The sequence below is a fragment of the Eriocheir sinensis genome, chromosome 2, assembly GCF_024679095.1.
Source record: "Eriocheir sinensis breed Jianghai 21 chromosome 2, ASM2467909v1, whole genome shotgun sequence".
NCBI lineage: Eukaryota > Metazoa > Arthropoda > Malacostraca > Decapoda > Varunidae > Eriocheir > Eriocheir sinensis.
This window is the reverse complement of record NC_066510.1, coordinates 2,338,046-2,351,164: the sequence shown is the minus strand read 5'-3', so window position 1 is coordinate 2,351,164 and position 13,119 is coordinate 2,338,046. Positions and strand designations below refer to the sequence as shown.

At 44.6% G+C, this 13,119-nt stretch overlaps 1 protein-coding gene across 1 annotated transcript in view; it reads right to left on the bottom strand.

Annotated features, from left to right (window-relative positions):
- LOC126998062 (F-box/LRR-repeat protein 7-like) overlaps window positions 1-13,119 on the bottom strand; it is a 50,236-nt gene that overhangs the window by 26,326 nt on the left and 10,791 nt on the right. Inside the window, exons 2-4 of the mRNA XM_050859440.1 lie at window positions 12,637-12,799; window positions 9,670-9,806; window positions 3,161-3,402 (exon numbers count right to left, since the gene is read on the bottom strand). Of these exons, the coding sequence (XP_050715397.1) occupies window positions 3,161-3,402; window positions 9,670-9,806; window positions 12,637-12,795 (538 nt within the window). The 5' untranslated portion in view covers window positions 12,796-12,799. The remainder of the gene's footprint in view (window positions 1-3,160; window positions 3,403-9,669; window positions 9,807-12,636; window positions 12,800-13,119) is intronic.

Below are 13,119 nucleotides of genomic sequence, written 5' to 3'. Positions count from 1 at the left end.
GCCACATTGACGTCTCTTTTGGCCGCCTCTTTGGATTCTTTTTGGGAGCAGCGAGTAGCGGGCTTTTTTTTTTTTACTATTGTTTACTTTTTTATGTGCCCTTGAGCTGTCTCCTTTGTTGTAAAAAAATAAAAAATAGATAAAAAGAGGTGTTTTAACTACGGTATCGTCTGTATATAGATTCTACCGCAATCTGGAAGTGTTGTTATATTTCTGCCATACAAAACTGGCTGACTGGATTCTGGACCGTCTGTATAGAGTTCCACCGCCGTCTAAGGGTTATCACACACACACACACACACACACACACACACACACACACACACACACATGTACGTAGTTGCTGGTATAAACTCTGCATATATGGGTCGTGATCGCCTTGGAAAAGATGAGTCCTTGGTGTTGCTGTACTTGTTATGTTCTTGAGTCCTTGGTGTTCCTGTACTTGTTATGTTCTTGAGTCCTTGGTGTTGCTGTACTTGTTATGTTCTTGAGTCCTTGGTGTTGCTGTCCTTGTTATGTTCTTGAGTCCTTGGTGTTGCTGTCCTTGTTATGTTCTTGAGTCCTTGGTGTTGCTGTACTTGTTATGTTCTTGAGTCCTTGGTGTTCCTGTACTTGTTATGTTCTTGAGTCCTTGGTGTTCCTGTACTTGTTATGTTCTTAAGTCCTTGGTGTTGCTGTCCTTGTTATGTTCTTGAGTCCTTGGTGTTGCTGCACTTCTTATGTTCTTGAGTCCTTGGTGTTGTTGTACTTCTTATGTTCTTGAGTCCTTGGTGTTGCTGTACTTCTTATGTTCTTGAGTCCTTGGTGTTGCTGTACTTCTTATGTTCTTGAGTCCTTGGTGTTGCTGCACTTCTTATGTTCTTGAGTCCTTGGTGTTGCTGCACTTCTTATGTTCTTGAGTCCTTGGTGTTGCTGCACTTCTTATGTTCTTGAGTCCTTGGTGTTGCTGTACTTGTTATGTTCTTGAGTCCTTGGTGTTGCTGTCCTTGTTATGTTCTTGAGTCCTTGGTGTTGCTGCACTTCTTATGTTCTTGAGTCCTTGGTGTTGCTGCACTTCTTATGTTCTTGAGTCCTTGGTGTTGCTGTACTTCTTATGTTCTTGAGTCCTTGGTGTTGCTGTCCTTGTTATGTTCTTGAGTCCTTGGTGTTGCTGTCCTTGTTATGTTCTTGAGTCCTTGGTGTTCCTGTACTTGTTATGTTCTTGAGTCCTTGGTGTTGCTGTACTTGTTATGTTCTTGAGTCCTTGGTGTTGCTGTCCTTGTTATGTTCTTGAGTCCTTGGTGTTCCTGTACTTGTTATGTTCTTGAGTCCTTGGTGTTGCTGTACTTGTTATGTTCTTGAGTCCTTGGTGTTGCTGTCCTTGTTATGTTCTTGAGTCCTTGGTGTTCCTGTACTTGTTATGTTCTTGAGTCCTTGGTGTTGCTGTACTTGTTATGTTCTTGAGTCCTTGGTGTTCCTGTACTTGTTATGTTCTTGAGTCCTTGGTGTTGTTGTATTTGTTATGTTCTTGAGTCCTTGGTGTTCCTGTACTTGTTATGTTCTTGAGTTCTTGGTGTTGCTGTACTTGTTATGTTCTTGGGTTCTTGGTGTTGCTGTACTTGTTATGTTCTTGAGTCCTTGGTGTTGCTGTACTTGTTATGTTCTTGAGTCCTTGGTGTTGCTGTACTTGTTATGTTCTTGAGTCCTTGGTGTTGCTGTACTTCTTATGTTCTTGAGTCCTTAGTGTTGCTGTACTTGTTATGTTCTTGAGTCCTTGGTGTTGTTGTACTTGTTATGTTCTTGAGTCCTTGGTGTTGTTGTACTTGTTATGTTCTTGAGTCCTTGGTGTTGCTGTACTTGTTATGTTCTTGAGTCCTTGGTGTTCCTGTACTTGTTATGTTCTTGAGTCCTTGGTGTTGCTGTACTTGTTATGTTCTTGAGTCCTTGGTGTTGCTGTACTTGTTATGTTCTTGAGTCCTTGGTGTTCCTGTACTTGTTGTGTTCTTGAGTCCTTGGTGTTGCTGTACTTGTTATGTTCTTGAGTCCTTGGTGTTCCTGTACTTGTTATGTTCTTGAGTCCTTGGTGTTGCTGTACTTGTTGTGTTCTTGAGTCCTTGGTGTTGCTGTACTTGTTATGTTCTTGAGTCCTTGGTGTTGCTGTACTTGTTATGTTCTTGAGTCCTTGGTGTTGCTGTACTTCTTATGTTCTTAAGTTAACCCCTTGACTGTGGATTTCCTACAAGAAGACATCACCAAGCTACAGGAATGGAACAAAAAGTGGCTCCTACACAGCGTTACCATATTATCGTACTCAAACATCGCATTCATCATTTCCAGGGCCCAAAACTTTCGTAGGCACACAGATAACGCGATTCTAGTTAAAGATATTGTTAAAAGTGTTACTTGTTGGTGTTTGTTTACTATAGCTGTGAGTCAAATAGCAAAAAATACAATGTGCTGAGTGGCTGAGTACGATAATTTGGTGACGCTGCTCCTACAGTTCAATGAAGAAAAATGTAAAGTCCTGCACCTTGGGAGGGGATATCCACCATACCAGACGTTTTTGGCCACTACTCTATTTAGGAGCAGTAAGTAGCGGGCTTTTTTTTCCATTATTGTTTTTTTTTTTTTTTACGCCCTTGCACTGTCTCCTCTGCTGTAAAAAAAAATAAAAAATACCACATGGGAAACACTCCACTATCCACCACAGGAGCAAAGAAAGACCTGGGAGTATATGTTACCAGGCTACCAGTGAAAGCCAAATCCGTGTCAGTCGCAGTGGACAGGTTAACCCGGTAGCAGCGACGGGCCAAATTTGTGGCTTTACCATGTAGCAGCGGCGGGCCAAATTTGTGCCATGATATAAACCCCCCCAAAATAGATGATGCATAATCTGATCACAAATGCTTTGATATACATTATGAAATGGTTTGTGTGAGTGATGATTTTTTCTCATTTTTCTCGCTTAGAGGGACCATTAAGAAACATGATCCCCGCTGCTACTGGGTTAAGGTGTGCGTGATGGCAGCGAATCACAAAAGCAGGGGCCGTGATAGCAAGGGGTTGGGTGTAAGTTTATGGACGTATGTAATCCGTTATAAAAGATCATTATCAACAAAACTGTAGATTCAAGATAGACTGAAAAAGATAAATGAATTACAATCAGCCCTGCACTCACCTCCCTCGCACATTACCAAACTCTTCAGGGGGAGGTGCGAGTAGATCTTCATCATTATATCATCCACCAACATGTGAATGGACGGCTGCGCTGGGTCTGGACTCGCCAGGTCGAAGTCATCGTCAGGCAGGGGACGAAGCATGTACCCACTGTAACCCGACAACCTCATCTTCTTCCTGGCCGCCCTGATGACAGCTGGCTGCCCCTCGACGTAGCAGTCACAGTCACGCAGTGCCAACAGCCTACAAGGAGGTGACAATAACTGCTGCTACATTGTTCTTGGGAGTTACTCTTTTCATCATTATAATTTGAAAACCAACCTAAATGTACCACACCAGGTCCTCTTTTCAGCACAAAGTAGGCACCAGACAAGTGCGAGTTGAATGAATTCACGTTAAATGGAGGTGTTATTTCAATGGGATTTATCAGTTTGGGATTTTTTTATTTATTTTTTTTTTTTTTTTATGTCAGCTGAAGGGTGAAGTCAAAGATACAGACTATATCATTAGAGTTGTGTTCCTGCAAGCAGAACATGAACACACCAGACCTTGCTGCCATTACTTACACCCACGCCCCACACACACCACACCTTGAAACATTTGAAACATTTATCAATAGCCTATTAGGTACAGTTACATATGTTGTTGTATGTATTGTTAGAGGCCAGCCTTTATATAAGCATAAGCTTTTCAGCCACCCCTTGTTGCTCACCTGGTTGCTCACCTGGTTGGCTACCATGTTCCAGTTAGACATACAACTCGAGGGAGATATGCTAATAGTATATTAGGGTAGACCACAACTTGCTGGCACGCCAGCCACTCAACTATATAGTTATGTTCATAGCAACAAGTGCAAGAGAAGTGGCTGAGTTTTGTGCCATATGCACAAAAGAAAACAGCTGGGAAAAATGTCAGAGTAGAGTTAAATTTCAGTCAATATATTCAAAAAGAGTTTGTCCCAACTGGACATGGAGATGCTTTTTAAAAGATGTGATAGAATCATAGCTAACAGCTGCATCAGACAAAGAGTTCCAGAGATCGATACATCTGATACTGAAAAATCTGCGTCTACATTCCAGTGATGTGTGAGGTTTAGCTAGCTTGAGTCTGTGACCTCTGGTGTGTGTTACTGAAGAGAGGCAAAAAAGATCTTGGGGAGTTATTGAGGATTGATTGTGGAAAATTTTCCAGCATTTGATGAGATCAGCTCTAATTAATCTACCCTGGACAGAATAAAGGTTCAGAGTTTGTAGACGGTCTGCATAGGTAAGATCAGTCATTCCAGTGATTTGTTTGGCCCATCTTCGTTGTGTAGATTCTAGGAGTCTTAGGTCACCCAGGTACTCTGTATTCCATGCAGTAGAGCCAAATTCCAACAGAGGTCTGACGTGGGTTATAAACAGGGTGATCATAAAGTCCTTGTCTCGACAGAGTGTAGATTTTAGTAAATTGTTTGCCAGGCCCGCTGCTTTCTTTACATTTGTTGATATGTGGGAGTGGAACTTCAGTGAGCTATCAACTGCTATGCCCAAGTCTTTATGTGTGGTCTCAATAGAAAGGTCAGTGTTGTCCATGTGGCAATGCTGCAAAGGACCCGCAATGGTCCTATCTGTTGAGCCTCTCTGACAACGTAGCACGGCACACTTGTCCAAATTAAAACGCAGACTCCAAGAGTCAGCAACTTTGAACACCATTTCGATGTCGTTTTGACAGATACTAGTGTCTTCGGCTAAAGAGGAACTGTAGTCACTGCGTAGTTTGAGATAGATTTTCATGTCATCAGCGAAGAATTGCATTTAGACTGAATGTATGATGGCAAGAAGTTAATATACACCAGGAACAAGAGGGGACCCAGGACTGAGCCCTGGGGCACTCCGCTGAGTACATCCTTGGAAGAGCTGGTACATCCAGAAACTGAGACTTGCATGGTGCGGCCTAATAGAAAATCTGAGATCCATGACAGCAGGGGGCCGTAAACTCCCAGTAGTCTCAGTTTGTCTATGAGAAGAGTATGGTTGACAACATCGAAGGCTTTACTAAAATCAAAGAGCACAACATCAACTATGTATCCTACATCCAGCCATGAAGTGACATCATTATACACAAGTAGCAGCTGGTCATCTACTGTTCTGCCTTGTCGGAATCCGTACTGGTCAGTTGAAAAAATACCATTGGAGTCGAGAAAGTTGTAGAGTGAGTCTGAGATAAATCGTTCCAGAGTTTTGCAGATGACAGATGTCAGACTGATAGGTCTGTAATTCAGTGGTGTATAGCGAGAGCCTTTCTTGAATATGGGTATAATGATAGATCTTTTCCAGTCCTTTGGGAGTTTTCCCATGGAGAGAGACTTTTGAAATATAAGGAAAATTGGAATAGCAATAGCAGGGCAAAATTTCAGGAGGTTGGGGTGAATGCCATCAGGTCCCATGCTGGAATTTGGGTCAAGCACCTTGAGCTTATTTATAACTTGCTGCAGAGTTATGGTAATATTGTCCAGGGCCCCATCAAAGGTTTGGTGAGGAGAGGGAGCACTGCTGACTTGGCTTGAGTAGACAGAACAGAAGTGAGTGGCAAAGGTGTTAGCCATCAGTGTACAGTCACTAGTAAGTTCACCACAGTCCATCCTTAACGGGCCAACAGAGGGAGTCCCAACTTTCTTACTTCTGATGTAGTGGTGGAAAGGCTTGGAGGAGCTCTGCGGTTTCTGTATCAGTGATTTTTCATGGTCAATTTGCTTTAGAGTAAAAGAGTTCCGAAATCTGCTGTTTATGTTGTCATAGTGCGCAAGGGCTTGTGTGGCCTGTGGGGATTGTCTGTCATGCGTACTTCTCACATTTTTGTATGCTTCCCATGCTTTTCTGCGTGAGGTTTTCAGGGCCCTGGGCGGAGAAGCGCAGCTTGCAGATGGAGCATTGGGTAGATACACCTGACTGGAAATAGTATTAAAGTAATACAGGGCAATGTCCACAGTTAGGTAAGGGACTCTTGACCTCTATTGTTGACACACACACCTCACCTTGCCACCCCTTGTTGACACACACGCCACACCTTGCCATCCCTTGTTGACACACACACCTCACCTTGCCATCCCTTGTTTACATATGGCCTGCCAAACACACACACGTCAGGCATGCAACACTGCGCAACTAAGGCCCCTTTCCCAACCCTGGGGTCGTGACCCCAAGTGGGGTCGCCAAGTGCTTTTCCTGGGGTCGCCAAGACCTCAAGATATCAAACATAGTGGGTGCTATTGTGCTCTCCAATGAACTCCACGGCAGTATTGAGAGTTTAACTGTTAACCCTCTCGTTGCTAAATCCTCGCGGTGAGGACCAGCGTAACTTACCGGTGGTGCTAAATCCTCACTGTGAGTTCCAGTCACACTCAAATTTCCCGCGTATAAGAGTGTTCTAACACTATTTCTTACCCCACAGCATTGCCAATTCAGTGGGTTTTCCACTAAATTTGGTGGAAAATCAAATCAGCCTAGAGCGTAAAATATGCAGACGAGTAACTGGCCAATGTTCTCGTCCAATATAGCGGCATTTTTGCATAGCTTCACCTATTACTTGATTGATTTTTTTAACAAGTAGTTGTAAATATTTCAGTTGGCAATACAGGTAACTCTCAATTTACGCGAGTATTGTGTCCTTCAAGAGGCCGCGTAAATCAAAAACAATGTAAATCAAACAAGAGGTAGGTTTCCATCGAAAAATAAGTATTCACTTCATTCAATGGAGAGAGAGAGATAGATAGATAGAGAGAGAGAGAGAGAGAGAGAGAGAGAGAGAGAGAATATCCATATCACCGAGATATCCACTCAGGCACTCAGTCTCAGCCTCACTCGTGTGAGTAAGAAATGAGGGACACCATGAGCGACTGGCTAGTATTGGTACCGGTACCGAGCAGTCTGGTACCGGTACCATACCATATAGCTGGTACCGTTAGTACCGGTACTGGTACTGGTACCTGCCCATCCCTATTGTTGAGTAGCGTGGCAGCGTGGTTACTGTATTGTTGTTCAAGTGGCTCGCGGGAAGAACTGAGCTTAGCCGTGTGGCCGCGGCGCTGTGTGAGTCCAGTTGCGTGAGACATTTGGTGGCCACTCCATAAAATATCGCGTATAAGTGAAAAAAAATTGTAAATTAGACATATATTTGGATTTTGGACCCCACGTTATTTAAAAAAACGCGTACACCAAACTCGCATAAATCGAGTTACCTGTAAGCCGGTGTGCGTTATACGCCACGAAATACAGTGTATGTGTTTGTTTGGGCCGCCATATTTGCTGATGATGTTATCACAGCATAGAGGCGCTCCACCTCTCCAAACTGAGCTGCAGCGGGCGGCCCGAGTTGGCAACTCGGGCTGTAGCGTCACGTGTTTGAGAGGACCCGGAGCGGTCCGGGCTGGGGAGACTACGAACCGTGTCATAGATGGTTTTACCCGCATGATCTGAACATACCATTCTGAAACCATACTGCGTCACAGGAAACTGCGCCTTTTCCTAACGACATTCACTAGCTGTTCTGGCAGCAAAATGGCGTCCACTGATCTTCCTGACGACGTTTAAACATGCATCACTAGCTGTTCTGGGCGATGAGCTCCTTGCAACAGAGAATGAAAAGGAAGCTGCTGTGGTTATGGTGACACAGAGGTGAAATGCAATGCAAGCACTTATGTGTGTTTGTTTGGGCCGCCATATTTGTTGATGACGTCATCACAGCACGGAGGCGCTCCACCTCTCCAAACTGAGCTGCAGCGGGCGGTCCGAGTTGGCAACTTGGGCTGCGGCGTCACGCGTTTGAGAGGACCCGGGGCGGTCAGGGCGGCCCGAGTCGCTTTCTCAAACGCTGGCAGCTGCCCTCGCATGCATGGCGCCTCATCTCCGTGGAAGGGGTAAAATGGTGACGGGAGAAAAAAAGTGTATGTATTTTCCCCATACGTGAGTGTAGGTGCAGGTGGGGAAAAATAGTGGTAGGCAGGAAACAATGAATTTTCCCCGCATGTGAGTGCAGGTGTAATAAAATGGGTGTTGGCGGTGGCTGAGTGGATAAGGTGGTGAGCGTGGGGTCGGACTGAACAGCATCAAAAGGCAGATAATGCCTACCGGTGCACTCGGGCCAAAACGAATGAAAAAAAAAAAGAAAAAAAAAAGTGTGTGGGTTTGGCAAAATGGCAAGGGCCAGAACCAAATTGTATTTTCTCCATAGGTTTAGTTATTCCTATCACGCGGTTTCCTACTCCGCAGCCATTACTCAGAACCAATTAACCGCGCCATACGTGACTCGACTGTATTTCCTCCTTTGCTAAACCAGCTTCTTCAAGGTTAGGTGTTCTGTATCATCTTCACCGGTTCTGTTCCCCTCACAGCCCTTTTAGACAGAGTGGAGTCCAAGGCTCATTGTCTCATCAACTCCCCTTCTATTCCTGACACTTTTCTAACTCTCCTATCTCTTGAATTCCACAGTAATGTTGCCTCTCTATCTATCTTCTATCGATATTTTCATGGTGACTGCTCTTCTTAACTTACAAGCTGCATGCCTCTCCTCCTCTGAACACCTCCACTGAACTCGACCTTTTACTGCAGCTCATCCCTGTGCTATCCAAATCCCTTATGGAAAAGTTAACCAGAATCGTCACTCCTTCTGCAGGTAGACTCAAGAGCAGTCTTCCTTTGTGTGCATTTCCTCCTGCCTACAACTTGAACTCTGTAAAATGGAGCATCAAGACACTTCTCCATCCAGAACTGATCCTGTCATTTTGATCTCTCATTCTATTTTCTTTACAGGACCGTTGTATTGTAGTTTTTTTTATGTTTTGCCCTTGAGAAATATAAAAAAAAGATTGATTCATCAGAACACAATGACCTTGCTCTCATTTACCCGGTAGCAGCGACGGGCCAAATTTGTGGCTTTACCGTGTAGCAGCGACGGGCCAAATTTGTGGCTTTACCGTGTAGCAGCGACGGGCCAAATTTCTGCCATGATATAAATCCCCAAAAATAGATGATACATAATCTGATCACAAATGCTTTGATATACATTATGAAATGGTTTGTGTGAGGGGTGATTTTTTTTCTCATTTTTCACGCTTGGAGGGACCATTAAGAAACATGATCCCCGCTGCTACCGGGTTAAACAAAGAGGTCAAACAACGAGAAAGGTAGCTCCTCTCAGCTCTTTTTAATGGGAGCAGTGACTGGCGGGCTTTTTTCATTATTGCTTTCTTTTTTTTTGGCCCTTGAGCTGTTTCCTTTGTTGTAAAAAAAAAAAATAAATAAATAAAAAAAAAAGCTAAATTCTCCTCTTAACCCAACAGCAGTGGGGATCATGTTTCTTAATGGTCTCTCTAAGCAAGAAAAAGGAGAAAAAATCATCACTCACACAAACCATTTCATAATATATATCAAAGCATTTGTGATCAGTTTATGTATCATCTATTTTGGGGGGTTTAAATCAGGGCACAAATTTGGGCCGTCGCTGCTACACGGGTTAACCTGACCAACTTACTTTTCAACATCCTCGTTACTCTTGACCTTGACGAAGCCGTAACCTTTGCTCCGCCGGGTGTGTTTGTCCTTGATGATGACGGCCTTCTCCACCGCAGCGTAGTGTGCCAGCGCCTCGTGTAGCATGCGCTCCGTGACCTCAAGAGGGACAAACAGACACATCACACCTTGTTAGTGGGAAGGTGTAGCAGCGTGCCAAGAGCTGAACAGACTGATGAAATTAAGGTCAGTATTATAATTCACTTTCGCCTCTCCCCTCAGCTATTTCTAAAGGCTAAAAAGGGGATCAATCAGGTTTTAATGAGTGTTTCTTTAGGTTCATTGTACAGAGGAAGGGTCAAAGTACCACCAGGGTCATAAAACTACTCCTGGAAATGCCCCAGACTCCCACGAAAGCCTTGTCATATATGTGTTTTAATGAGTGTTTTTTCAGGTTCATGGTACAGAGGAAGGGTCAAACTACCACCAGGGTCATAAAACAACTCCTGGAAATGCCACAGACTCCCACGAAAGCCTTGTCATATATGTGTTTTAATGAGTGTTTTTTCAGGTTCATTGTACAGAGGAAGGGTCAAACTACCACCAGGGTCACAAAACTACTCCTGGAAATGCCATAGACTCCTATGAAAGCCTTGTCAAATTTGTGTTCTAATGAGTGTTTTTTCAGGTTAATTGTACAGAGGAAGGGTCACAAAACTATTCCTGGAAATGCCACAGACTCCTACGGAAGCCTTGTCAAATATGTGTTCTAATGAGTGTTTTTTCAGGTTCATGGTACAGAAGAAGGGTCACACTATCACCAGGGTCACAAAACTACTCCTGGAAATGCCACAGACTCCTACGAAAGCCTTGTCAAATATGTATACATGGGCGACGAAATGTTTAAAGATATGTCCCTAAACCTTCAAATACTCCAGGAAATGAGGGAGCGGAGTGACTTCCTTATGATCTGGGAAGGATAAAGGAGTTACTACAGACTTTTGGATGTGAGACAGGCAAGGAATGAGAAGATAAGAGTTAGCTTCACATTTAGGAATACAACTGGTCCTACAAGAAGACATCACCAAGCTACAGGAGTGGAACAACAAGTGGCTGCTACAATTCAATGAAGAAATATGTAGAGCCATGCACCTTGGGAGGGGATATCCAGCATACTAATACCACATGGGAAACACTCCACTATCCACCACAGAGGCAGAGAAAGATCTGGGAGTATATGTTACCAGGCTACCAGTGAAGGGATATCCAGCACACCAATACCACATGGGAAACACTCCACTATCCACCACAGAGGCAGAGAAAGATCTGGGAGTATATGTTACCAGGCTACCAGTGAAGGGATATCCAGCACACCAATACCACATGGGAAACACTCCACTATCCACCACAGGGGCAGAGAAAAACCTGGGAGTATATGTTACCAGGCTACCAGCGAAGGGATATCCAGCACACCAATACCACATGGGAAACACTCCACTATCCACCACAGAGGCAGAGAAAGACCTGGGAGTATATGTCACCAGGCTACCAGTGAAGGGATATCCAGCACACCAATACCACATGGGAAACACTCCACTATCCACCACAGAGGCAGAGAAAGACCTGGGAGTATATGTCACCAGGCTACCAGTGAAGGGATATCCAGCACACCAATACCACATGGGAAACACTCCACTATCCACCACATAGGCAGAGAAAGACCTGGGAGTATATGTCACCAGGCTACCAGTGAAGGGATATCCAGCACACCAATACCACATGGGAAACACTCCACTATCCACCACAGGGGCGAAGAAAGACCTGGGAGTATATGTTACCAGGCTACCAGTGAAGGGATATCCAGCACACCAATACCACATGGGAAACACTCCACTATCCACCACAGAGGCGGAGAAAGACCTGGAAGTATATGTTACCAGGCTACCAGTGAAGGGATATCCAGCACACCAATACCACATGGGAAACACTCCACTATCCACCACAGAGGCGGAGAAAGACCTGGGAGTATATGTTACCAGGCTACCAGTGAAGGGATATCCAGCACACCAATACCACATGGGAAACACTCCACTATCCACCACAGAGGCAGAGAAAGACCTGGGAGTATATGTTACCAGGCTACCAGTGAAGGGATATCCAGCACACCAATACCACATGGGAAACACTCCACTATCCACCACAGAGGCAGAGAAAGACCTGGGAGTATATGTTACCAGGCTACCAGTGAAGGGATATCCAGCACACCAATACCACATGGGAAACACTCCACTATCCACCACAGAGGCAGAGAAAGACCTGGGAGTATATGTTACCAGGCTACCAGTGAAGGATATCCAGCACACCAATACCACATGGGAAACACTCCACTATCCACCATAGAGGCAGAGAAAGACCTGGGAGCATATGTTACCAGGCTACCAGTGAAGGGATATCCAGCACACCAATACCACATGGGAAACACTCCACTATCCACCATAGAGGCAGAGAAAGACCTGGGAGCATATGTTACCAGGCTACCAGTGAAGGGATATCCAGCACACCAATACCACATGGAAACACTCCACTATCCACCATAGAGGCAGAGAAAGACCTGGGAGCATATGTTACCAGGCTACCAGTGAAGGGATATCCAGCACACCAATACCACATGGGAAACACTCCACTATCCACCATAGAGGCAGAGAAAGACCTGGGAGCATATGTTACCAGGCTACCAGTGAAGGGATATCCAGCACACCAATACCACATAGGAAACACTCCACTATCCACCACAGAGGCAGAGAAAGACCTGGGAGTATGTCACCAGGCTACCAGTGAAGGCAAAATCCGTGCCAATCGCAGCGAACGGGTTAAACAAAGGGGCGGTTCAGCAACAAAGACAGTGAAAGATGAAAGAGAGAAGTACATACATGCAAAGAATAAGTGAAGGACTGACAGGAAGGCAAGAACATCCTACCACACAACTCACCCTTTTCCGTAGATTTGACACATACACCTTACACGGGTCAACCAGGTCCTCTTCTATCTCACTCTGCACTCTGCTCTCATCACTACTTGCATTGTGTGTGTCGGTGCAAGATTGTGCTGCCTCGCCCGGCTCCAGGACCTCCAGCACTTTGCCACTCATTGTTCTGGAAAGAGGACCAGCCGCTTAGTCCCATAGAGACCCATTTTCCTCAAGTTTTTGTAATGCCTCCTATTGTTTTATATTTTTTTACAATAAAGGAGGCAGGTTAACCCCTTGACTATAGATTTCCTACAAGAAGACATCACCAAGCTACAGGAGTGGAGCAACAAGTGGCTGCTACAATTCAATGAAGAAAAATGTAAAGTCATGCACCTTGGGAGGGGAAATCCAGCATACCAATACCCACAGCTGGGCACGATAACTCAAAACCTTATTCCCGATAACCGATAACTGATAATGGAAAACCTTATCAGTGATAACCGA